The sequence below is a fragment of the Diabrotica undecimpunctata genome, chromosome 6, assembly GCF_040954645.1.
Source record: "Diabrotica undecimpunctata isolate CICGRU chromosome 6, icDiaUnde3, whole genome shotgun sequence".
Taxonomy (NCBI): domain Eukaryota; kingdom Metazoa; phylum Arthropoda; class Insecta; order Coleoptera; family Chrysomelidae; genus Diabrotica; species Diabrotica undecimpunctata.
Window position 1 is genome coordinate 141,805,266 of NC_092808.1, and position 27,676 is coordinate 141,832,941.

General features: G+C 35.4%; 1 protein-coding gene across 2 annotated transcripts in view; it reads right to left on the reverse strand.

Moving 5' to 3' along the window:
- The window catches only part of Pka-R2 (cAMP-dependent protein kinase type II regulatory subunit), a 161,346-nt gene that overhangs the window by 45,158 nt on the left and 88,512 nt on the right, over window positions 1–27,676 (reverse strand). For both annotated transcript variants that reach the window (XM_072535555.1, XM_072535556.1), the window contains exon 2: window positions 16,742–17,024. In XM_072535555.1, coding sequence (XP_072391656.1) covers window positions 16,742–17,024 — 283 coding nt within the window. The remainder of the gene's footprint in view (window positions 1–16,741; window positions 17,025–27,676) is intronic.

The window sequence follows — 27,676 nt, forward strand, 5'->3', positions numbered from 1 at the left end:
TTCAGCTCGTTGCTGATTTCCCTGAATCTTCCATTAACTGTTGGTGTTTCTTTTTCTCTGGTGCTGGCCTCGGTAGCATTTTATATCGTTTTTTCTAAGTTCTAGTTCCTGTTTTGTGTTTATTGTTGTTATTGCACCGATGTTTCGCTTACTATTATTTTGTAGTGTTGGCCAACTTGTCCGTTTTTTCTTGTAGGTTTTCAAACAGTTTGTTTCTACTGCTCCTGGGGGTCAATAAATTGGGTTGTGATTTGATTCACCCTCGTTCATTGAGTTATAACCTCGTGTTGTTGACCCACGTTTTGTAGAATTGCTATGTCCAGGAATGTAGGAAGTCTGTCTCCACCATGGAAGTATGTAGGTTCTATGGGAGTCCGGGTAATAACCACCCCCAGAGAAAAATCACATATTGCCATAGTATTTTGATCTTTGAGCTACTTTCTACCTACTGTTAAAGTTTCAAGCAAATCCATGCATATAAAAAAATCTGAGCAGAAAACCGTAATATCCTGGACTACGTCTTCTGGTTATAGTTACGCGGAATCGCCAAATACGGCAAATAATAAAACTACATATGGCTTACGAATTGTATTTTCAACAGTTTGGGGGAAGAATCGTACATCACGTTGGCTTAACTGTACAATGGGGGTTAGGCACAACTGCATTCTTACTCCGCTGTTATTTGCACTGTTTCTTAATGACCTACATGATTTCCTAGGAGGAGGCGTTGATTTAAATGGATTTATCATTAGAATATTGCTTTATGCTGATGATATGGTGGTGTCAGCAAGCAGTAAGAGAGTTTTACAAAGTATAGTTAATAAATTAGGTGAGTATTGTAGGCTATGGAATTTAAAGATAAACATGGACAAGTCAAAATATGGTGTTTAGACAAGGGGGTGGAGATAATAAAGAAGAGTGGAAAATAAATGGAGAAAATGGTGTAAGTCGTTAATAATTATTTCTATTTGGGAGTGAAATTAACACTTTTTTAGTGCCCACTTTTAACGATAAACGACGAGCGGCTAGAGCAGCTATAAACATGGTTTGGCAACAGGTTTTAGCTAAGGCGAATCTTCTATTATCACCTAAAATGCGCATGTATGAAGGGGTAGTCCGATCTATTCTGACTTATGGAAAATTTAAGGAACTTAAGGAGGCAAAAACGTTTAAAAAAAATGAATATTCCGAGTTACCGTCCAAACTACATGATGAATTTAGAAATTAATATGCAGCATGTGTGTCTATTTACGATGAAGTTACATACAAATTATGCCAAGAGAGTGCTAAAGTATGAGGAAGGATGTCTGCCAAAATTTCATCTTCAGGAAATGATAAGAGTTATCTGTGGTTCGAGAGGAGATTGGGAAAACCTGGGAGAAAGATGGGGAGTTGAATTAGACACAGAGTGGGAAGATAGGAATTCTTGGGTGGATCAGCTGGAACAGGTGATAGGAGAAATTCGTGCTGGGACAAGGGAAAGAGCATTAGAGAGAGCGACTGCATCAAATTTCTACAATCATTATAGAGATTAAATTGGACTCCGCGTTGACATGGGTTATTTGAGTGATAAAGTAAATTTTAATGATATAAGGTAGATATTTAACATTAGAGTCGTGTATTGTGTCTCAATGATAGACCTGGTAGAGCTGATGATAGGAAAAAGTGTGCTTTACGTAATGAGAGGGAGGTGGAAGATATTCTGCATTTAATGGGGTGATGCTCGGGTCTACGAGAATAGAGAATGAAGTGGTTCGGAAAAATTAGATTGGAAAGGAAAGAATTGTTGGAACTTATGAGAGGTTTGGGTTGGAGGAAACTAGTTGGATAAGCAAGGGATGCATGGAAGTATGGATTTAATCTTGTGTTGTAATATAACTATTATAGCCTCATGACATGCTAATACGTAAACTAATTTTTGAAATTGTAATTTATATTTATCAATTACTGAGTGACCTTTTCCTCTTTATTAAATCGATTAGTACTTTATACTCTTATCATTACGTGTTGTGTCTGGAGTAATCATATCCCCGGTATCGAATGTTACAATTATCTTATTTAAACGATCGCTTCAGGATATATTTAAATGACTGATAACTTTAGAATGATATTTTTTGTTAATTATGGTTAATTTTATTGTTAGTTATAACAAAAAAATGCTGTTTTATATTCTGGCCAATCCACTAGGCGACCAATGTTCATGTGGAACAAATGTTTGTTTTATTAGGAGAGCTAGTACTTTAAGAAATTACTGTAATTTAGAGCAATAAAACATTTCTGAATCTGAATTGTATTTTCAAAGAAACACGTTTGTTTCTATAACTGTGGAAGTAAGTACTTAGAAAATAACTGAATTTTTTCTATACTTGGTCGTTGTTTTAAAAATGTTCTGAAAGTCCAAATAATAGTTTTTTCGAAGTTTATTTTAAGCTGTGAGAATTTCGACGGGGGCGCGTGATTATTCAAAAGGATACACTCCAAGTACGGTTTCCTTTTGTATGGTAGCAACTTGGGGGACAGATATACAACTTAATATTGTTCGAAACCTATTTTCTTGTGACGTTTACCTGTTATAATGCTACAGTAATTTCCGTGGTTTAAAAGAGGTCAAATTTAATGAAAAAAATGATTTGTTTAAGATGAGGTGACGTTTTCATGTAACATTAGCTTAAATGAATATGTCTGGTAAACTGAAGATGTATAAATTATTAAAACATAAAATCCAATAGCAGATATCAAAGGATGTTTGATAAATTGGCAAAATCGTTACACGACAAACAGTTGTAAATAGAGATTTGAGAATTTAAAATCGATAATTAATGGACTCAAACGCTCTTTGGCATCATAACTAATTGAATGTTTTATGGCGTTTGTCAGCGGGAAAATTAAGTCTCAAATGTTTTCGGGAGCAAAAATAAAATTCATGACATGGAAAATAAATAAGTAATGACTTTTAGCAATTATATTGAACAAACCGCTTACGGGCGCTAAGGTCAATAACACGAAATGTATATTTGGGAAAAAGATCAATAGGCGTATAGTCAGAGAGCTGGCTGTACAAAAGCAGTTTACGGTTCCTTATTTTCAACGAGCAATCGCATTCTGATGGATCTAGCCTTTGCTTTAGACTGTACAGATAGACGTACACATATAGATGCACACAATTTTTATTTGGCATAGCTAGTGCCATACAGCCAGTCACAACATGACAAACTAGACTAGGTCGCAGACAGAAGATAACGACAAATGGGGTAAAGCATTAAATATTCATTTACAACTCTTATATTTAGAGATAGCACATATTGTATGAAAGAAAAGTTTTGATATTTATTAGATCTTCCGGTTGTTTAATGTCCTTTTTACACTCGAAGAGAATGTGATTTAAATCCCATTATTTTTGATAATCTGGACATAAGTTTGAATTTACAATTTTTAGTTTTGCCAGATAACTAGAATAACAGGTGTGACCAAATTTTATTCGGATTATGGATGTTATATACCTTCTTGAAGCAGAATAGTTTTTAAACAAATAACTACTTATGACTGAAGGCTGTATAGACGCATATTGCGAGAAAGAATGTTTATATGCCATGACTATTTCTTTTTACTATTGATATTATTTTTAATTATTGTTAATACGTCTTGTCTACAGATTTTATGACTAGTTTGTGTTCCAGTATCAATGGTTTTTTTAGCTAATACGCCAACATGTTCGTTCTATATAAGACCTATGAGATATTTATCCCACAAAAAATTAACAACTCTTTGGTTCTTGTAAATGTCATAACGAATTTTTTTTTTAAATTTGAATGACATACATGTTTGAGGTAGCATTAAGAAAATTTGAAGTTTCAATAGCTAACTTAACAGATAGTAAGTTGTGTACTATTGTAACAGTTGTATTCTTGCTGAGTTTCAAAGTATCTTGCTTCTATTGCTACAGCTTCAGCACTTAAGATTGAAAAATTAGGATTTAGTCCACAAAGTTTTTCTGTGTTAGTTGATTAGTTGTGACCTATACTGAATGTGAAAAGCTCACCCAGTACCAACAGTAGGCTCTGAGGCATCAGTATAAATAACTAAAGAGTCTGAGAGACTAGCTAAACAGGACCTCAAAATATTGGAACTTTGGTTATACCACAGTAATGGGTTGCAAGCACGAATAAAGTGAAGGTGAGTTTTTGAGTCTCCAATATCGATTAGTTAAATCTTGTTCATTCAGTTGGCTAAAATTTGAGTAGAGTTACGATATCGTATACTAATAAGAAACTTTTGGCTGATCTATAGTCTTCTATAGTCTAAAGAGATTTTCTATACCTTCCACATGTAGAGCATTAATAGACGTCGATTTCCTGGTGCCCAGCTCCATTTTCAAACACATCTAGTGTTTTCATAATATGTTTACTTGCTGAACCATATAAAACGCATCAATTTTTGAAACTATCACGTTATTTTTCTACAGTTTGAATATAATTATCGTATTTTTTGGTAGACGAATACGTAAGAAAGTCATCAGCATATATTATTCAGGGCACGTTCCCACTGGGGACTGTTTGGTAGTGGGAAGGTCACGTAATCGATAAACCTTGCTCATTAAAAAGGGATGCAAGGACTGCTCGCATCTTTTTTCTCTGTCGCACATACGGAACGGATTTAGATTGCAAAGCGCAGTCTAAATAATCTTATATGTCTAGGGGCATGTTTAACATCCAGAGGTTAATCAGCTAATACGAAGAATTCACGATTTGCAAGTTCCTGGTGGGAGAAGAAGAGCAAGACTAAAGAATTCCCGGGAAGACAGATTACACAGACGATTCCCAAAAGGGGAACTTATCGAGAAATTAAACTAGAGAAGAAAACCACGTATAGGGATAAAAACAATTAGAATGATGATGATGTCAAATTAGAGGTACTGCAGGCCCAGCGAGCATCACGTGTGTCCCCCAAGGAGCATCTTCAAGTGCCATCTCCGTGGCGGAGGTCGGCAATCATCATAGCTATTCGGAGTTTTGAGACGGCTGCTCTGAAAAGTTCATTTAATGTACATCCTTACCACTCTCTCAGGTTGCGCAGTCATGACATTCTACGCCTCGCTATGCTTCTCTTTCCTTGGATCTTTCCCTGCATAATCAGTTGGAGCAAGGTGTATTTCTCTCCACGTGTAATATGTCCGAGATAAAATTTCTATTTCTTTATTCATCCTTCTCAAGGAGCATAGTGTATGTATATTATTATTATTGCAAGTTTATACAAATATTTATTACACTGGTGACTTAAAAAATTAGCTACAAACAAGGTAATTAATTTCGACAATATATTCTTATTATAGTAGAAATCCTCAATTTAGAAGAGTGATTTCATAGTTTAAACGCCGAATATCCTCAAATTTAAATGTACACAGCGGCCCTCGAAAACTGCCTGTTTTCTCGATTGCAATTTGCGTTTCCTCATAAGAAATTACAGAATATATTAAGTAGTATATTTATTTGTGCTTCTATATAGTAGACTTGACCAGAAGTTGTCGTACAGTGTAGCTAATTCTTGTTCACAAGTAGTATTATGGTCATACAAAACTTGTATTCTTCCACGCAGCGATTATTACCGTCATAAAAATACCAAAAAACATGATTTTTTCAATAGTAAAAATTAAGCACAAAATTGTAATGAAATAAATTTTATTTATATGTTCCGTTTCGTTACATATTTAAATTTATAAAATAAAAATCGATATTTTAAAACATTATTTTTCAATCGTTTGGCAATGTTGGAATTAGCGAGGTAACTCCGTTTTACAATTCGGATCCAGACATGCAGTAAAACTAGTTTTTATTATTTTTTCGCCGGAGAAATGGTTCATTTACATTGGCGTTTCTATGGGTAGTGTATGTGTTTTTGTGAGTATATTTTTTGTGATAAGTTTGTGAACTTATTGTTGTCAATACTGTTTTATCAATACTGTATTGTAGTATTGATAAAACGTGTTATTGATAATAAGAGTGTTATAGTTTGTCGTTTTATAGTAAATTTTTAGTTATATTCTTATACAGAATTGTTGAAATTATTGTATATATAGTATATTAGTAGATTATTGAAATACAATGGACGAAAAACCGAGTTGTTCCAAGAGAAGACAGCAAATGTCTGACGGCATGGCGGAAAGGGAGAATTCAAGAATGGCTTACAGAAAAGGGGATTGCATACGAAGAATCAATGCTCAAAATTCAACTACTTGACATTGCACGGTTAAGGAAAAGTGAATATCTTAAATATGTTGTGGATGAAACTGCAAATGATTATGGTGTCAAAGTTCTGCATCTACCACCTTATCATTGCGAAATCATCTGGGTGCAAGTGAAAAGAGAAGTAGCACGCAATAACAAAACGTTCAAATTAAACGAAGTTAAGGAACTTTTGATTCAAGCAATCCACTCCATGTAACTCCAGAGAAATGGGCTAAATGTATAGGCCACATAATTAAAGAAGAATATCGTACCTATGTGGGAACTTGACACTCATGTCGAAGTTTTACTAGAGCCAATTATAATTACACCAGGTGAAGATAATGACAGCGATAGCAGCACTGCATCTTCAGATTTAGACAGCGAATAATATTTTCTAATAGTTTAGTAGGAACATCAGCATAAAAAAACCAAAAACAGAAAAAAAAAAAACGAGAAGAACATAGTAAGTGTGTATAGTGTTTGTGTTTAAGTACAATGTTTTGTTACATCCAAAATTATTTTTATTTTGTTTTTATAGAATTTTATTTTGTTTTACAGGATTTTATTTTGTTTTGTTTTATACTGTTTAAGTGTGTTGTTTATTTTATTTAATGGGACAATATGGCTCTTGGAGAACACCCATTTAAAAAAAAGTAACGCGCCACAAGACATACCTCTCGGGTGGTGTGAAAACTGTCTTAAAATTTGTTTTAAAAACATTTCATTGTGTAACTCTTTAAGGGCAGGTCACGTCAAAAGACGTTTTAGCGTAACTTCCGCGACAGCCGGGTGGCATCAGTAAGCTTTCTGCAAAATTACTTGTTTTTTATAGCTTTTTGTTTGTGGCATTCTGTATTTTTAGGAGACTGTATGGAATAAGCCACAAAATTCGATCTCTATACAAAGACATCGTTTTCAAATATACAAGTGATAGTAATATTTATTTTTCTATGGCTTTTTGCTTGCCGTTCTGTATATTTAGAAATAATGTTGGGAATAAGTAACAATATATTTAATTGAAATGTTTAATTTACTGACGTTTCGATCTCTATATAAAGAGATTGTTTTCAAATATACAAATGATAGCAATATTTATTTTTCTGTGGCTTTTTGCTTGTGTGGCTTCCGTATTTTTAGGGAGAATGTTGGAAATAAGCCATAATACATCTATTTACATGTTTATTTTACTGACGTTTCGATCTCTATTACAGAGACCGTTTTTAAAGTTAAGAAAAAAAAAGAAAATAATATAAGAATATATAAATATATAATAATAAACAAATAAAATAAATATAACTATAATTTATATCTTTGAAAACGGTCTTTGGATATAGAGATGGAAACTTCAGTAAAAACCTGCAGATAAATATATTGTGGCCTATTTTGAACAATAATATTTAAACAATATAATATAATTAACGTTGAAATAAAAGTGAGTGTGCGCCACTGGATTTTCATACGTCTTTCCCTACTTCTACGCCTTCAAACGATGAATCACTTTCCCAAATAGTGAAATTAGAGTTTAGTACAAAAAATGAAGGTATCAGTTGGACTACACAAAGTTTTCTTACATCTTTTATTTATAGTATGTAAGCAACAAATAAGAATTTAATTATTCTAAAACATTTTACTTTCGTTTAAGTTTCATTCAAATCGTTTAGTTGTCGCCCCTCTTACTATTATATGGGGATTTCGTTGGCAGCAGCTCTTATTAAATTTCGTTTAACTAAAGACTACTAGGTATACATTTTGTGATAGCTGAAATTTTAGTCTGCGTGTGTGTTAGTTTTTAATCCGCCGTGCAAAATTATGATGGAAAGCCTCTGATATATTAATTTCTAAAAACGCCGCTTTGAGTAGACGAGATTGTAATCGTCTTACACTGTGACGCACATGAATCTATTTAAAAAATAATAGAAAAACGTGACTAATTAAGGTATAGCCTTAAAACTTTATTAAGCAAAAACAAAGATATTAGCAGACCATTTGGATAGGAGCTATTATTGTCTTTAAAGTAAAAGGGAAACATCCCAGTGGTTGGCTGTATACTATAGTTTAAAAAAACTTACATAGAAGTAAGAACTTCTTGTGTATAATGGTCTATTATTTATTAAAAAATAATTTAAAAATTTATACAAAATGTCCAGATTTTCGGTCCAGTCGGATCATCATCAGTGAAAAAATCTAAAAGTATATTTCCACTTTAAAATGACAAAAAACATAAGTTAAAATGTTGACTGTTAAATTATAAAACATGCGGAAAATACTTACATTAAAAGTAGTTGAAACTAGTGCACTAAACAGATGTAGAAACCCTTATCTTACATGAAAATCATGGTGAATTTTAATATTTTAATGACACTGGGTCATAAGATTTAACATAAAGGTAAATTGTATTCAGTGTAAGAATATGCGTGTATAAAAATGAATATGAAAAAAACAAAAATAATGACCCCAGACGTATAACTATAAATGGCAGTGAGATAGAACAAATCCAGGAATATATCTACATAGGCCAAATCCTGAGACTTGACAAAGAGAACCAAATAGAGTGGAAATTACTAGAAGAGCAAGACTAGCATGGGCAGGATTTGAAAACTTAGTTGGATACTTAAGGACCGTAAAATACCCCAATACTTGAGGAGCAAAGTGTTCAACCAATGCATCCTTCCTATCATGACATATGGATGTCAAACCTGGACCCTAACGAAGGCAAACATGAATAAACTAGCCACAACAGAAAGAACAATGGAAAGAGCAATGCTAGGTATACGACTGTCAGATAAAAAGAGGAACGACTGGGTAAGATCCAAAACAAAAGTCGAGGACATAGCAATAAAAATTGCCAAACTTGAATGGAGCTTCTCGGGCCACACTGCTAGACAAAAAGACCAACGTTGGAATACTACAATACAACATTGGAGACCTTACGAAAGTAAACGACCAAGAGGAAGACTACAGATGAGATGGGTTGATGACATTAAAAGAATAGCCGGAACAATTTGGAAATATGTTGCTCAGGATAGAGACCGATGGAGTTGAGAGAGGCCTATGTCCAAACATGGACGACAGAAGGCTAAGAAGAAGAAGAAGAAGAAGTAAGAATATGCCTCGAGTTCAGACACCAAAATTACCACCATGTTAGCGATTTTGACAGGGGTAGAATTATTGCGTATAGAGATATGGGTTTGTCGTATCTCGAAATTGGCCGTCGTGTTAATTGTACGGCAATGACGGTTATGCGTGTCTGTCGTGTGTGGACAAATGAAGATAGAGGAACACGAAGAAGACCAACTGGTCAACCGAGGCGTACCACAGATCGTCAAGATAGGCGCTTTAGATTACTGGCTCTGCGAGACCGTTTTGTTACTACGCGTCAAATTGCTGACCAATGGTTTGAAGTAGACTTGTTAGTATGCGTACACTATACCGTCGCATTCGAGCCTTTGGACTAGTTTTATTCTGCCTACGACTAGTGCTTCCTTTGACTGCGGACCACTGTCATCAACGTTTGAATTGGTGCAGAGAACGGCAGCATTGTACATAATGTAGCATTCAGCGATGAATCACGATTCTGTTTAGGAATGCATGATGGTCGTAGGATGGTAAAACGCGGCCGTGGAGAGCGACGAGATTTAAGAGGCATGTACACAGACAGTTGGAGTAATGGTTTGGGAGGCTATTGCCTATGGTAGCCGATCACCACTGTTTATTCGAGGCAATATGACAGCTGCTAGTTATGTTGATGACATCTTACAAACCACTTTACTGCCTTATCTCCACGGCCGCCTAGACGTCCTTTTTCAGCAAGACAACGCGCGTCCCCATATTGCTCATCAAACTATGGACTTTTTCCAAGAAGCTGGCGTTAATGTTTTGCCGTGGCCGCCCCGTGCTGCGGATTTAAATCCTATCGAACAATGTATGGGATATGGGAGACTGTCCACACTTTGCACCATCCTCCACAGACTCTGACACAGTTAATACATGAAGTTCAAGTTGCTTGGATCGAGGTGCCACAAGTAGACATCGATCCTCTCATTTTGTCGATGCCTAGACATATACAGGGGTGTATTCAGCTACGAGGTCGCTAACACATTATTAATTTTTTTTTGATTACTTTATTCTTAATTCTTGACGACGTTATCGTTTCATTCTTGATGTAAATCTATCATGTTGCCAAAAAATTAAGTACAAGAAATTATTTCTTCTGGATGTAACACTTCTAATGTCACTGAGTATTATATACAAGTAATCAAACAAGCAACTAGACCAACGAATTAAAAAAGAGAAAGGGATATGGTTAGCTGGACCATATCAAGCCGTACAAGACAGCAACAGATGGAAAGAGCTGAGAGAGACCTATGCCCAGCAGTGGACGCATACAGGTTGATGATGATGATTTCTTCACTGTCTAAGGAAAGTAAATGATTGATGTTTATGGGAGTCTGAATTTTAAGTTATATTATTTGATGGTTTTGAATACAGCTGATCTGTTTCATACTTATGTTTATGGCACTTAAAAAGAATAAGGTTGATGCCACATTGTGATATATTATCGCATGAGCAATGAGCATACCTCAGAAGCGATAATGTTTAACTTAGCCAAGTTAGCTAGGAATGCGCCGTGATTATTTTTCAGACGTGTAATTGTCGCTGTCGACTTCTTTGGCATTGCATATTTAAAAATATAGGCAGTATCTTGTGGTAAGGTAGGGTGGATAGTATAATACTGATTATTTGAGTTCGTTGCTATATGTTCAACGTGGTAAACTATTGTGGTTTTCTAAATTTTTGGTTATCTCTTGTTATCAAGATGATAAAACATGTCCACCTGCCTGTTTACAAGTGCAAGGCTAAACCAGTTTCCATCAATTCATCCAGTTATTCGCTGGGAAGCGGTTCATCCACTTATTCGTCATTAAAAGAATCGGTATAGGCTGTAATCAAAGTGTATGGTGAAAACAACCATAATTTATTGTAATTCATTTTTATTATTTTTTTTTTTTGCTAAAGAAAAAAGATAAGCTGAAATTTTCTTAATGTATTATACCGTTCAAAGTATCCTAAGTATGGCGAAAAGGAAAATTTTTAATTATTTACGTGAGATATGTATGCAAAAGAAATCAGTTTAAAGAAGATTATTATTGATATATTATTATTATAAACTTTATAGAAATGCAATTAAGGAATCCAATTAAATTGAAAAGGATTGATGACAAACTTTTTACTTTACATAAGGTTTTTGTTAATTTTCACTCTGTGGCTTACTACTATAACCACAAAACTCGTATGATTAACTCATTTATTCGATTCAAATAGACGATTATGTAGAATAGAGATAAACCACTGAACGGACATTTTATAAACGACTAACCAATACAGTTCGGTTATCTATTTGTTGGAAAACAAATTCGTATTTAGAAATCAAACCAAATCTATTTATATTGTTCATCGTGGTATTTATTATCATCGCAAAAGAGCCAGATGCGAGACCACACTATTAATTATTCTATACACGTGTTACATCCCACTTAAATCCTTTGATAATTATACAGCTAATGTGATCGGGAATAATGTATATCATTATTTTTGAATTAAAGTCAATTATTCCAAAAAATTATATATTCTGAGTTGGAAAAGCAATTGAATAAAATAAAAATAAAAAGTTCTCAAAGCAACCAACTGGAAAAATCACGTTATATAATATTGCGGAGCGTACCACACTTCACGCAGGAAAAACTTGATAAAAAACATACATTTGTACTTTTGTAGAATGAATTTCGTTGATACGCGCTTAATTTTCTCCTCCAGGGCTAAATATTAGCCGGGCTTGAGCATAAATCGTTGATAACCAAAAATCCAATAAAAAGTCTAACGGAGTAAAAAAGTCCTTAGCTATGAAATGAGTCGGGCACTAATTGTGTCGCTGTCCGTTTCTGTCCTTTTTCAGTAATTAACAGATAGGAAAAGGAATCGAATTTTAAAAATGGAATACGTTTATTATTAAAAAATCAATAATAATTGTTAGCAAAGTTATAACTATTTCATCAATTAAAAATACCAAGTCAAACAACAAAATGTAGTCATAAATTAAATAAGTGGCACCATAATCAACTCTTCTTCTTCTTCTTTTTTATGTAGACATGACTCTGTTTTTCAATGTGTCTCTAGTAAGTTGTCGTTTCATCGTTTTCGTGGTCTTCCTACTGATCGTGTTCCCATTGGGGAATCGTCCCCTGCCGTCTTTACTACTCTATTTGTCATTTGGCTTATATGATCGTTCCATTCTACTCTTCTATTTCTTACCCAGTGCTTGATGCTCCCCACCTTGCAATTACGTCGTATATCTGTACTTCTAGCTCTGCCCCATAGTGTTTTACTATTTTTCTAAGTGTTTTCATTCTCTGCTGTTTCTAACATCTTTTTCTGAGTCAGGTCGTGTTTCTGCTGCATATGTCATTATTGATCTGATGACTGTTTTGTAAATTCTGCCTTTCATTTCTCTCCCGATACTTGCATTTCTCCATATTGTTTAATTCAGGCAACCCGTTTCGAGCTTTCCGTAGCTAGATAGCGTTTGATGCTTATATATTTAAACTCCATTACTTGTTCTATTATCTGACCTTCCATCTTCAATTTACATCTTCACTCTGAGAGAATAGTATTTCGTCGTCTGCATAGCAGATTATTTTAATTTGATTTTCTACCATTTGGTATCCTTTTTTAGTTCTTACTTTTTTATTATTTCATCCACAATCAGGTTGAACAATAGAGGACACAGGGAATCTCCCTGTCTTATCCAATTGCTAGCCTCAATAGAATCATAGTTCTTCTTTTACTTTTATTGTGTTGTTTTGGGAGATCTTTTCAACTGTTTTGATTATTCAAGAAGTATCTCTCTTGCCTACAATGAGTGACATATAGAAATGCCATATAGAAATATATAAATATGCGACATGTCTACAGTCAGTCTGGTCTCGGCTCCCAAATAGACTCTCCTGTACCCTGGGAGTCCGATGTCGGGGCTCTGCTCCGGTTCTTCGAACATTTAGACTCTGTGAGAAATGTGTTCCCATGTGAGAAATGTCGATTGTCCACCAAAGATGGAATATACGTAGAGGGCACTTCGAATAGACTGGTCGACTGTCGTGGGAGTGGATAAGTGGCCATACTTTGCCAGGCCCTTACATCCCATCTGGTGATAAGTTTAATAAATTAATTCCTCTGTAATTTTTTTATAATTAAGAAAATTAAATCTTTCTTCTTAGTCGGTCAGATAGCCAAGCGGACTGGGCGGCCGGTTCAGTGGATGTGAGTTCGATCCCCAGCTCGGTGTACAGAAAACAAAAAGGCTAACGCAGCAGTTTAAAATTCTAAATCTTTTTTCTTAAAAGAAGAGAGAGAAAATCCAATCATGAAAGATATTAAGGAACAATAATTAAAACTTGTGTGTGTGTGTTTTGTTTTATGGCACTGGAACTAAGCCAATTAGCCAGAACCAATGTGTGAAAGTTATAAGGAAAATGCTTCAGTTAAGTATTAATTTTCACTTAATGCGTATCTAATATTATCTTATATTTAATGAACAACACATATTATTATACATAATACTCAATATTATATTATTGATTATCCTTATAATGTAACTGTTTTTTTTTAACTATATTGTTTGGTTTTTGATTTATTATTTGTTTTGCCGGTAATTTGCCGAAGGGTCGTCTCGGCGGGGTTTTATAACACGGGGGAGGGGACCCCTGGAATGGATACAAAAGAGTGGGATTTATGTTAGTGTGCTTATAATTTAAATTTAAATAATTAAAACTTAACATATTAAAAATTGAATTATAATTAAAACAAAAAGATTCTCAAGAAAATTTTTAATAAATATACTTACTGTACAAAATGTGTTGTCTTTTAATATAATTTATATTAAATAAGTTAATTTAAACTATACACAAAATTTAAAAAGCCAGTACAGAAATTGTTGAACTGTTATATTTATGATTAATATATGTACAACTATAAACAGCGTCGATTTACACTAGGGGTAGATTATTACACAGAACTGAAGTGTTTCTTGCACAGTGGTTATACGATTATTGAGCTGTGTGAGGAATGGTGTCTACAGGATCGTATTAGTTTACGTACATAAAGACTTACAAACACGTTAATTAAACTAAATATAAAAGAAAATAATAATAATAATAATAGAGAAAAAAAAACCAGATCTCATACTAGTTAATAAATTAAAGGGACAAACAACACTAATTGATGTGGCGATACCCAACAACAATAATCTTCGTGTTAAACAAAACGAAAAGATCACCAAGTACAAGGATCTGGAAATTCAAATACGAAGACAGTGGAGAATGGAAAGCACCCAGACAATACCTATTATTCTCTCTACTACTGGAGTCATTCCGAAGATCCTCCTAGAAAACATAAGAAAGCTAGGTCTGAATGAACATCTCTACAAGACCATGCAGAAAGCTGTACTTCTCTCAACGTCCAGATGTGTACGAAAATTTTTGGGAGATACTCCAGCATACCAAGTCACCTAGGGCTCGATAACACGGAAAGAGTCCCACCAGAGCTCAATCCTTTTGATACCGTAGGTATCTGGGATGAGTGAATTTTCCCCTTAGAGGTAGTGAGAGCCGTATGGCTAAATCTGGGAGAAAAAAATATGCGGAGGGACGGAACACTCCTGCAAAGTTTAATAAACAACGCAGAAATGTCACCAGAAATAGTTTTAGAACCATATCTTATTTTTAAAGAAAAGTATCTAAGCATAAAGAAGGATGCACGTTTGATTTCTACTAATTTTTACTTGATTTTTAAACAGATTAAGATAGACGAGACGGTCAGACAATGGATTACCCGGACATTTATCTGATGTATATAAATTGTGTAGTTCTATGTAATTCTATCGATTAAATAGCTAACATATGTAAACGTTGTAAAATGGAAATTTTCCAATCAACAAATTAATTTACATCATTATATTTGAATGGTATAATTTCTGAATAAATTATTAATATTATTAATACCCACATTTATTTAAAAATTTTGTTTTTAATTGCACTCCTTTTAACGTATCGCTTTTTTTAATAAATATAATAATAGTATTTTCAAGCTGTAAATAGACTTGAAGGAGACTAAATGAAGTTAAGTAACAAGGAAAAAAAAGGTTATTACGTTCTGTTTAAAAATAGATTACGTAGTTTTAAAAAATTAACCAAAGAACTTGCTAAAAATCTCAATTCTCTTTGATGTTGAGATTTATTTACCTAGCCACTAGATAAAATAATTTTCCAATTGAATTTTAGCTTTTTTAGCCGCCTCTTGAGAAAATTAGAAGACTGTATGTAAAAATATCTGTCCCCCTAGGGCGCCGGATAACTGTGGTGTATATTTTTCGTTAGCCTCAGCCAGCTATGAACTCCCTGATAAATACATGGGCATCCTGGAGACAACTACACGTTACTATCGCAACTAGCTAAATAGTTCACTTCGAGGTCTGCCACAAACTGGGAGGGATCGGTTTTCTGTGGTTTCTCGATCCCATTGCACAATTATACCTGTCCTTGGGGAGGAAATAGCCACAGCTGCCCTCAACGCGACATCTAAATTCATCTTACAATAATTTCTCCTATTTCTCCTAAAAACGCTTCTTGATAGACCCATTGGTCAGAGAAGAAGAAGAAGACCCAAAACAAGGTTTCTTGATAACATCGATGAAGACATGAGAAATATGGGAATACGTACTTGGCGGAGAAAGGCGAAGGATATGACGACTGGAGAGAAATTCTTGAGGAGGCTAGGATCTACGCAGAGTTGTAATGCCAGAATGATGATGATAAGTTCTACATGTAAATTCAGTCATATATCGTTCATAATCATTAACCAAAAAATAAGTTCTGAAAAGAACCGTTTTAGCACCAACCCTTTTACCTCTGACTATCCTGGAAAGCTACACCCTCCGCAGGAATCAACATCTACCGAGCCAATACCACCGGTGAGACATAACGACCTGCCAAAACCCACAAAGCAAACCACGTCCTGAAGAGGTAACAGACACCTAAAACAGGACACACACACATACCCACCGAAAGAAGCAACCAAAACACAGAAAGATACATCAACGAAGTAGCTAGCTGGAGAGTCAGTGCTTCCTCTGAACTGGGCATAGCCCGGAGCGGAAACTCAAAGCCCGAGGAGGAAGGAAACACCTAACGCTAGCCTGCTTTAATCGGAGCAGGATATCGTGTTGGAGTTCTTATACTCAGGACTTCCACATGACAAGCATTTTGCTGATAAATTGGTGCTGATATTTTGCGCATCAGAGTGCTGTAGGGGGGAAAGGGATGGTATGGAGCATTGGAGCGCGGTGGAGTATGTTTACACGAAACAATCCACCTCGCCTCAATGAATCGTAACACCGAATCGTCGTTCTAAGGGGTGTGTAAGGACAATTTGATTATATTTTATTTATTGTAATTTAAAAAATATCTTACCTTTGAATTACATAAAAATTATCGCCGTCATCTCCTTGCTTGATTACCAATTCATCCTTTTTGACCACTCTTTCGAACATGGCATCCAAGACATCATTCATTTGATCTTTATCTAGAGATCTGAACAGCAATATGTTTTTAACAGCAGTGGCCAATCTCTGACGTTGCTCATCAGATTTTGGATACACCAATTTGGCGCCATCATCATCGTCGTCGTCTTCTTCTGGATCGTAAGTTTCTGCGAATACTGATTTACGCCTACCAGCAAACCGGATTGAAGGTTCTGAAACAATAAAAATTCTATAACTTAATTTTTGTTAAGGTTTTTTTTTTACATTTAAGTTCAAACTTTACGTGATAAATTGGTCTTATGAACATGGTTTACATGATAAGTATATTATTGCCATGTACGAGCCTCTTCCCATATCAGTTGGGCCACCTTTGGAATTTTCTGTTTAACTCGATTACCATAAACAAATTATACTCTGTCTGTTTTTATAAGTTCCCATATTAATTAATATGACATTTTTATTAATATTTATTAAGAACATTACCCTTATGGTTTTTTATTTATTTTCAACAATAAAAATAATCACTAAACAGTGGCTATGGCAGATCGCCACATCTACTCACAATGTCATCATCATTATCATCATAGACATCCACTCCAGTATAAATATCTTCCGTGGTTCTGTTATAAAACAATAGTTTTGGGTTTTACGGTGACTAAATACGTCGCTTCTGTAAAACCGCATACTCGACCACAAACATGACATACCCAGTCTGCGTCGACAGCCAGTTACTGGGAATTATTTAAGTAGTTAAGTTAAAAGGCCGTAGCATCCTCCATGGTGTTTGGAGATTCTTGATGATCTACGACCGCCACTCTGGAGGAGGATCATAAGTTTCTTGATTCCATCCTGGGGTTCGTGGAGTTTAATGTGATTTAGGCTTCTGCGTTGCGAGAAGTTTACCGGGCCTCTGTGGTCGACGAGGGGACACTGACAACCAGCATACTCTAACAGTTCAAAACTTTCTTACAATGCCTTGTCTTACATGAATATAATGTGTTTAGTATTCTGGGCACCTCGAGTTCCACAAATATGCTGGCACTTCACACTTCGCTGTGTCGTCACGTTCACACTCCTCGAGAGGTACAAGAACGTCGACAGAGTGTTGACTCTTCTACTGCCCTCACTTCGTGTCACGACCTTTCGTAAAACAATATTTGCGCCTTTAAGGACGGTTACTATTATTTACGTAAGGTTTCTGGCGACGAAGTGTTACCGCAGCTCGGCCACTGAGTGAAAAGCAATCCCAAGTCCGCTTGTGACTTTTATTTGCTCTTGACCATCAATGGCCCTAGGGAACGCTGTGTCAGTTCGACAGGATCAGAAATAGTTTTAAGACCACTGTCTTTTCCTATTTCAATGGTCGTGTCTATCTGACCAGGGAACGTTCTCAGTCAACACGCCGGTCCTTGTACCTCTTATGATTCGAGTAATGTCGTAGCCACCACGGCTTCGTATTTACTCAAACATTAAAAAAGTTTCTTCGAAGTTGATGAAGTCTTCTGGGTTCGACGTCTTCGAAGAAAATCGCCACTTAATTAATAATAAAACTCAAAGTAGTAGTGATAGTGGCACTAAGCCAACAAGGTCTAGCGGGGCTAGTAGTGTAAGAGACTAGATCCCTATCGGAAGATGTGCTTGTCGCCAAGGTAACCAATCACGACAAAGATTGTTACTTTGGCCGGCCAACCACAGCGCTCGTTATTAACTGCGCTGTCATTGGCATCTCGGCGGAAGTGTGCTGAAAATTCTCAAACACGATGTGTATAAAAGAGCAGCACATCTTCCGAACGGGATCCAGTCGTCATACACTACTAGCCCCGTAAGACCTTGTTGGTTCGGTGCGCTACCAAGCTACCTTTGAGTTTTATTAATTAACCAATATCCTGCTATCGTCGAAGACGTCCAAAATTGAAGAATAATACTTAATAATGGTTATCCAATTTAGAAGTTAAATCATCAAGTGTACGAGAACCGGCGTGTCGACTACAAAACGCTTCCTGACAGTAGAACACGACTTTCTGAGATAGAAAAGACATTGGTCTTAGAACTATCTCAAATCGTGTCGAACTGACCACAGCGTTATTTGGGCCTGTCACGATAAAGAGCGAATAAAAGCCCCGACGGGGACTTGTAATTGCTTTTCCGATCAGGTGGAGCTGCAATAACACTTCGTCTCCAAAACCTTATGTAAATAGTAACTATATGAATTACTGTTAACAAAAAGGTAGCTATACGAAGCGACTGGCAGCAGGAAGAGTCGACATTGCCGGCATTCTTGTACCTCTCTCGAGGAGAGGGAACGCGGCTACACGAAGCGAGAAGGCCGACATCTTTGTGGAACTTGAGTTATACACCACGCGTCAGAATTCTAATATATATTAAATCAGTGTAAGAATATTTTGTCTGTAAGAAAGCTCGAACGGTTAGAGAATTCTGATTGCCGGTGTCCCCTCACCTACCACAAAGGCTCGGCGGAACTTCTTGCCCGTAGCGGCCGGTATCTCAATCAACTCCTTGAATACGAAGATGGACTCTCGAAACTTGAGATCCTCTTCGAGAGCGGCGGTTGTAGATCGTCCAGAAACCCCTGAAATCCAGGAGGACGCACGTCCCGGCCGTACGACATGCTGCTCTTTTATACACTTTGTGTTCGCAAATTCGCAGCAATCTTCCGCCGGGAGGCCAATGACAAAGCAGTTAATAACGAGCTTTGTGATTGGCCGGCCAAAGTACAATCTGTGTCGCGATTGGTCACTTTGGCGACAAAGTTCTCGTTCTTTCCTTCGATTTCTCTTATCAGATTCATGACTTCGACGCTGTTGTTGAAAGTTTCTTGCACCTTCATAGACTGTTCTTCGCCATACCGGGCGGTCTGTTACTGTGTCTTCCCACAAGGTAAATTCCATGTTATGTTGTTTTTAAGATTATCCCTGTATCGCTCCTGTTACACTCATAATTTAGGTTTCAAATAAAACAGTGCATACATGTAACAAAAAAATCGCTAAAGTTTTAAAAACATTTTCAAATTTCAAATTCTGTAGCTAAAAGGAAACTATTGCACTTATTAAGTCTTATTCCATAAGAGTTAGTTAACAAGCCTATAAAAACTAAAATAAAACATAATTAAACGTCGTCGGTCGTCTAGACTTAATAAAAAAAAGTTACACTAAATGTATAAACCTATTAGTAAAACTTTCATTTATATGTCTGCTACTTAATAATTCTCATATATATATTACGATCAATATCAAGTAAGAACATAACCAGCAAGTAAATATAACGTTTCTTGCATTACAATAGCAGGTGCAGGTCAATAACACGTTTTGCATACGTTGGAAGGTATATTTTATCATTGGCATATTAAGTAATGTAATGAGCAGTATTAACGACCGTAGTCACATGTACTTTGTTATATCACACGAATAAATTCATATGAATTGGAAAAACAAATATTAGCATTTATAAGGAATGAAGACCTCATTAGATTTCGAAGTGCTTTCTACATAGTATTGTTAATTAGAACTGTGAGATGTTTAAAGAAACATGTATTGCACTAATGGTAAATACTTTGTTATGTGTATTTTCCTCCTTAAACGTTTTAAAATGTTTTAACATAAAATGTGTAACAGTTGTTCTATTTAGTTTTAAAAGTTTGATTTATACTTAAATTTACTAAAATTCCCGCCAAATTCTTCTTTTATATGTAGATATGATTCTTAGTAGATACCACAGTAGCATTTATTGAGTTCCGTATTCTTATCAAATTGAGCGCCGTATCTGACAAGCTTCCACATGTATCTGAAGTGTCTACTATAAGCTTCGTCAATTGCAAATTGATTGACTGACTGTTGCAGAGATAGCTGGATCATCATCATCGTCGGAGGTACTACCCGTGAAGGGTTCTGGTCTCCTCCAGTCTATTCTCCCTCTTAACTACATATCTTCACCGACTAATCTGTATCGCTTTCAAATTCTTCTCCACGTTCTTCAGCTATCGCCTCCTTCACCTACCTCTCATCCTGTCACTTTAATCATTTCGTGCAAAATTTTTATTCGGGGTCTCTCCGGAAGCATTGTTTCCACGTGTCCACGTTGTCCACAGGGTCATCAGCAGTCATGGGACCCTGCAGCGATGCAAAGAGCAATCGATGCCGTGAAAAAAGACGGAATGCCTTATCAAACGGCTGCTAAAACTTATAATGTGCCTAGGAACACACTAAAACGTCGTGTACTAAATAAAAATCAAGACAACACTGATATTAAAAAAAGTATTAGGCCATTTTCGAGCTGTTTTCAACGAAGAACAAGAACAGATGAACGGAATAACATTCCCCATGGTTTCAATAAAGAAACGAAATTAGCAGGAAAACATTGGGTAACTGGGTTCAGAAAGCGCCATCCTGAGCATGTGTTAAGAAAACCTGAGACGACTTCAGCAGTAAGTGGAACTTCAAGACGGTGCTCCACCTGGAACAGTTTTTGTTTGTCATCCTTCAGGGTGGATGCAAAAAGAGATTTACACACAATGGTTTGACCATTTCTTAAAGTTTGCGAAGCCATCCGAAGACGACCCAGTTTTGCTCATACTTGATGGACATTCCACCCATACAAAAAATCTAGATTTCATTGAAAGAGCTAGAGAAAATCACACAACTGTAGTTTGCATTCCCCCCCACTGTAGTCATAAGCTGCAGCTACTCGATGTTTCTTTCATGGTGCCCTTCAATACTTATTATGTCCAAGCGATCGAAAGATTCTTGCGTAATAATCCTGGTAGATTAGTGACACAGTATCAGGTATCTAAACTTCTTTGAGAGACATTTCCATTTGCAGCTACTCCAACTATTGCGGTAAAGGGGTTTGAAAAATGTGGCATAGTTCTTATAAACAGACAGAAGTGTACTGACGCTCATTTTGATGCAGCCATGACCACAAAAAATTTCGTGCAAAATTCTATCTCTCTTCAAGAAGCTGAAAATCAAGAACTACGTGTTGAATACCAAGAGGAAACTTCTGCTGTGATGCCAGGAAAAGATTTGGCAGATTTGCAACAAAATATTCCTCGACGTCAAGAGACACCACTTGCAAGTAAAGAGAACCCGAATTCTGGAGAGATAGATTTTTGACCAACAACCTCTGCATCCAACGCCTCAGTTCCTATGTTTTTCAATGACCACAGACAAACTGTAGGATGACCACAGACACAATGTATCTGTAGGATATGGAGATCCAAACTCTACATTCGTTCTAATCTCTAAAGACTTGCCAAAGTCAAGTTCTTCTTACATTCCAGCCCAGTCCACTGCCATATTTCAGTACTTCATGTGATTTAATCAGCAACTCCAAGGGCAAGGGGCACTATACTTTTGCTGTAAGCCCACAGGATATTGTTCCAATCCTTAAAGCAAATATTATCAAACGAGAAAATAAGCGAAAAAAAGGAACAGCTGCAGTTTTGACCTCAAACCCTTTCAAAATGGAACTAGTAGCCGCAAAGCAGAAAAAGAAGAAAAAGAAAGGCTTAAGAAAATAAAGCTGGAACTGAAAAAAGCAAAGCAGAGTAACAAGAGGAATGAAGGAAGTAAAGAAAAATTTAAAGGAAAGCAGAAAACGAAATTAAAATCAGCGAAGCGTGCTTTACTTAATGACTCTAACAGTGACGTGAGTGATACTGAGCCTTTTCTGTGGGGACTTATATTCCAAGTCAAGGGAAAATGAAGGATGGATAAAGTGTTCGGGCTGTTTACGTTGGGCACATGAAGCTTGTGCTGGGTGTGAAGAAGAAGACAATGACTTGATTTGTGACATTTGTAAATAAACTCGATGTGAAACTTTCTTTTTCTACGATGGCAATAATGTTTTTATTTTGAAAATACACTTTCATTTAGTATACAAATTCAGTTTAAATTTTGTATTTTACATCGGGCAAAGTGACCACCTCATGGCCAGTTTGCTCCACCCCGCAGGGCAAAGTGGCCATTTGGTAGAGTTAGGCTAAAAAATATGTATCTAAAGAATTTACTGAGATAAAGGGAAAATTAAAATTGCCTTATGTAGCTAAGTATATAGGATATCATCATCATCACGTAGCGCTACAACCCTGGGTGGGTCTTGGCTGACTGTACAACTTTTTTCCAATTTGTTCGGTCTTCCATCAACCTAGGGTCAAATGGAATGTTCATTTTCCGGAGATCTGCTTGGATGTTATCTCTCCATCGCATTCTGGGACGTCCGAGTGGTCTTTTGCCTGTGGGAATCTCTTCCCATACCAGTTTTACAAGTCTATCGTTATATAGTCTGTGTACGTGGCCTGTCCATCTAGGATATCGTATGTTAATATATAGTGTATTTCTTTATTTCTTATTTATTTTCTTCAAAATAAAAAAATATTCCTTAGCATGACCACTTTGCCCACAAAATTTACATTACATTTACATAATTTCCACAATGCCAAAACATATGCAGGCTGTTATAAGTCGAGAGGAGGAAAGTAACAAATGGCATAGACATTATTTTGATTTAACTGTTTGCAAAAAAGCTACTTTTACTTTTTTCCATTTTCGAATAACGTCATATATGTATGTTTTTATAAATAAATAATTTTTTCGCATAAATTGTGATTTTTATTTACATTTTCCTTAAAACTATGCTAAATCTAGAAGTGGCAACTCCAAAAATGTGTCTTCTACTCTATAAAATAGGCGTGGATTTAAGCAACTATTAAATTCAAAATGTATCTAAAACTCCAATAGCGCAATTGTATAATACACAAACGTCGCAATGGAGACAAGGTAAAAGTGTGTATTTTAGGCCATTTTTTAAGTTTTAATTTAATTATGCTACCTCTGTAAAACTAATAGATTTTAAAATATTGTAAAATCGCTAAATTGTTACTCAAAATTCAATTAACGAATATCTTTTAAGTATCGAGAGAAAACCAAATTTACCAAATGAATCTGGGTCGTTTAAAAGAGAAACTAAACTTCGTACAGTTAATGTAGTTAGTATGTCTGACATAATTTATTTAGTGTCACAAAGACCTGCTGTCGTATTAACACTGGTAGTGTAGTTAAAATGTTTTATACCAATAAACCGGTCCCTATTAGAAAACATGTAAATGGTAGGCAATAAAATACTAGAGGAAAAGTGTACTCATTAGAATATAAGTACTAAAATCAATTTCCAATGTTCTAGTCGCAAACCTTATCTATGCTGTTGTTAAAAATTAGTGTCAACAAATCATATAGTAAAGCAGTTAATCTTACTTTTGTTTATTACTCTCAGTGGTGTTTTATGAGTTCTGAAACTGTTCTGAAAAATTTTCCTACAGATTAAAAATCAATTAAAATATGCGAACAATGTCAAATTAGTCAGATACGAACTGAGTGCATGTAATCCATGAGACTACGAATAAAAACTGTTATCCCTTAACTGCGCTGGTGAAATAATGTTGCACATAGTTGCTGGTAGGGTCATCGAAGACCCAAATTTTTTAAACAGTAAAAATACAGTTCTTCAAAAATTCAAATTTTATTCATAAGTAAGAGTAAGGACAATACTTTCCTTTATATAATATACTAATCATAAACAATTTTCACATTATATTGGTAGTGTGATCTGGGCAAATATGTTTCTTGTATTTTCTACACACTGTTTTACCTTTTCTATCCTTACTTTTAGGACAGAAAGAAAAACGAGATTTTCGGGTTGGTTCCTTATTATGAAAGGTCACGGCTATCTCCTAGCCCAATCGTTTTATAATGATGCCTTGGAGTTCACGTGCTAACCTGTCCAGTTTCCTTTGTCGCATATGATCCATCACCAGTGATTTTTCTAGTGTAAGAAGACGATTTGTTCTCACCTCTTCTTTGTCAGTTTGATATTTTAGCAATATATGGCTATTAACGGCAGCTATATTTAGAATTTGGTAAAAAATCATCATTGTCGAGTGCCTTGTTCTAATGCATCCACTCCGGCCTTTTGGAACATGAGAGCATATTGTCATTCCATTATTATAGCCAAATAATGATGATCCTACTTGTCGGTTTCTATTTGGTTTAAATTCAAGTTGTAATTGCGGCTTATTAATTCTCATAGTTCCAAGAAGAGTCAATCCTTGCTCCCTCAAGTTTTCACACAATTCAATTGAAGAGAACCAGTTGTCTGTAGTAATGCTGCGGTTTGTTTTCTGTAAAGGGGTGACAAAAGACAGAAAGTCTAGGGAAAGTCTAGAAAGCTACTAGGGACTGACACATCAACTCTGGCTCTGCTTCCCTTATCGGTATAAACAAAAGCATTGCACATGTAAAATGTACGTGAATCACATAAACACATAATTTTCAATCCATGTTTAGCTGTTTTTTTTGGGCATATACATTTTAAACGAACATCTACCCCGGAACGGTACAGGCATTTCGTCAACAGTCATATGTTCTCCAGGGACATATGAAAACTGGTATAAATATTTCCCAAATGTTCCTAACTGCTGCTAACTTCTCCGGCTTTTCTTTCTTCTCTCGTTGTTGCCTCATCGTAACGCAAAGAACATGAAATAAACAAAACGCGACTCACGTTCATTGTAGCACGAAAAATATCGCGTCCTGTTCCATCACCTGCAAAAAGAGAAGTTACATTTTCTTGGTTAGATTTCATCACTCCTGATAAGTATAAGATACCAATGAATGCCTTTAGCTTCATCCATATTGATGTTACTAGTATAAGTTGGAAATGGTTCTTTAAACTTTGATCGAACTGCTTCAATTTTTACATTAGTCTGTGTGAGAATGACTTGCAATATTTCATCGGCCACGAACAAATTCCATGCTTCCAAAAAGTTACTATGATCCATATTTCTTGCTATTCCTTTTGGTCCCGGTAGAAACTACTAAATTGTGCTTACGCGTAAGGTTCCTTTTTTACACTATTTATGCCATTTATAATTGCCGTTTTTGACGCAGAAAAAAATATTTTTATTTTGATCCAATTCGTTTTGTGCATCAGAGTCTCCTAAATGTCCTTCTGTTCCATCAGATGATTCTTAAGAATCGCTGTCGTGATCAATTGGTTCAAATTCATGGCACTCGGCAACACTCATCATCAGAGAAAAAATGTGGTTCGTTTAGTATCGTTCCCAATTCCTCTTCAGTTAGAGCTTTATGCGTATTCCAATTCTTATTATTCATTGCTGAAATAATATAAAATAACTTAATAAAAAATGGCAGTTATATCTTAATGTACAGAATTTACTTTTTACTTTTTCAACGAAAAAGTGTTCAATTTTTTTCCGTACACTTACATGCTGGTGGAATCTTTGAAGATTCTTTTCCATATATCATTTAAATTATTAGAGGTAAGACTTCGCTCCTAAGCTCACTTGTGCGCAACTTTACATCTTAGTTGGAGTTCGCGTGGACCCCACGAGCGTAGTTAACGGTCATTATAATACATCGAAAAACAAAATTGAATTTAAGAAGGCCATGAAATCACTTTCTATTGGCCTATAGTGTCGTAGTTCCCATGCAAAATGACGCGTCATTAATGGTTTAACATTGTCAATGTCCAAATACTATTGAGAAAATTAAGTAAAAATGATATTCAGCACAGCAATTATTAACGAATGTTACTTCTGTTTTCTGTATACATGTAAAAGTAAAAAGCTAGTCGTAAAACACTGAATTGCAAAATTAATATAACCATTGATTATAAACCACCCGTGGGTGGTTTATAATCAATGGTATAACTAAGGATTTTATAACACAAAGCCAGAGAAGGGATTCCATTTCTTTGGTTTTTGATGACAGAACAATAAACATTTCTGAAATCCCACCTCTCAGTAGATATTGAGATTTATGCATACTAAATACTTTTATATGGCTCTTTTCTTCATCACCAATTTACAACCTAGAAAAACTCACAGAAAATATTGCAAAAAACGTTTTTTTGTTTATTGCAAAACAGTATCTGGTTAAACTTGAAAATAGATCAAATTTTCAACAATTTTTTAGACTGGTCTAAATCGAAGCAAACCTACGACAATTTACGTATTCTGTTTCTCTAATCCAAAAAACGCTAAATGGGGCCTGACATTTCTCATCAAATATATGAGAACGCACAGTCATGTAGAAATAATTCGCAACTTTATACTTTAAATAAAGTATAAAATGATGTGTAAAAAATATACGATAAGGAATATTCATATCCCGTCAAACCCGCCATTATGACACGTCTTTTGCTCTTTTTAGCTCGTCAGATAGACCTGCTGGGCGAGACGGGCGGGTGTTATCTTTTCTTCTTTATGTGTTTGGCTATTTTGATTGATATCTTACCTGTATAATACGTAATCGAACAAAAGGTACTTTTTCGTACAAGTTATAAAAGGTAAATTTTGTTTATTGTTTGTTCCTTGTACCCACTGTTTAATGCTATTTGCTTTATGATATTCAATTCTATCGTCAAAAAATATCTTCAAGATAGAATTGAATATCATTAAGCAAATAGCAATAAACATTGGGTACAAAGAATAAACCATAAAAACAATTTTAAAATAAAAACATAGGCAAGATATTAACAAAAATAACCAAAAACATAAAAAATAAAGGAATAACACCAGCTTAGAACAAACAACAACTTAGAAATATATTAAGAACACGAGTCAAAAGAAAAAGCAATTCCACAGTAGTGTATATTAACTTAAATGTGGCGATTATGCAAAAACTTACATCGGCCAAACTGGTAGAACATTTAACAAACGTACAGCAGAACACAAATGGGCTTTCAATAAAAGAAAAACAGATTCTACGTTGTAGCACATTAAACGTTGGAGTGTTTCAGGCACAAAAAATGAACGAAGCCACGTTGCTCA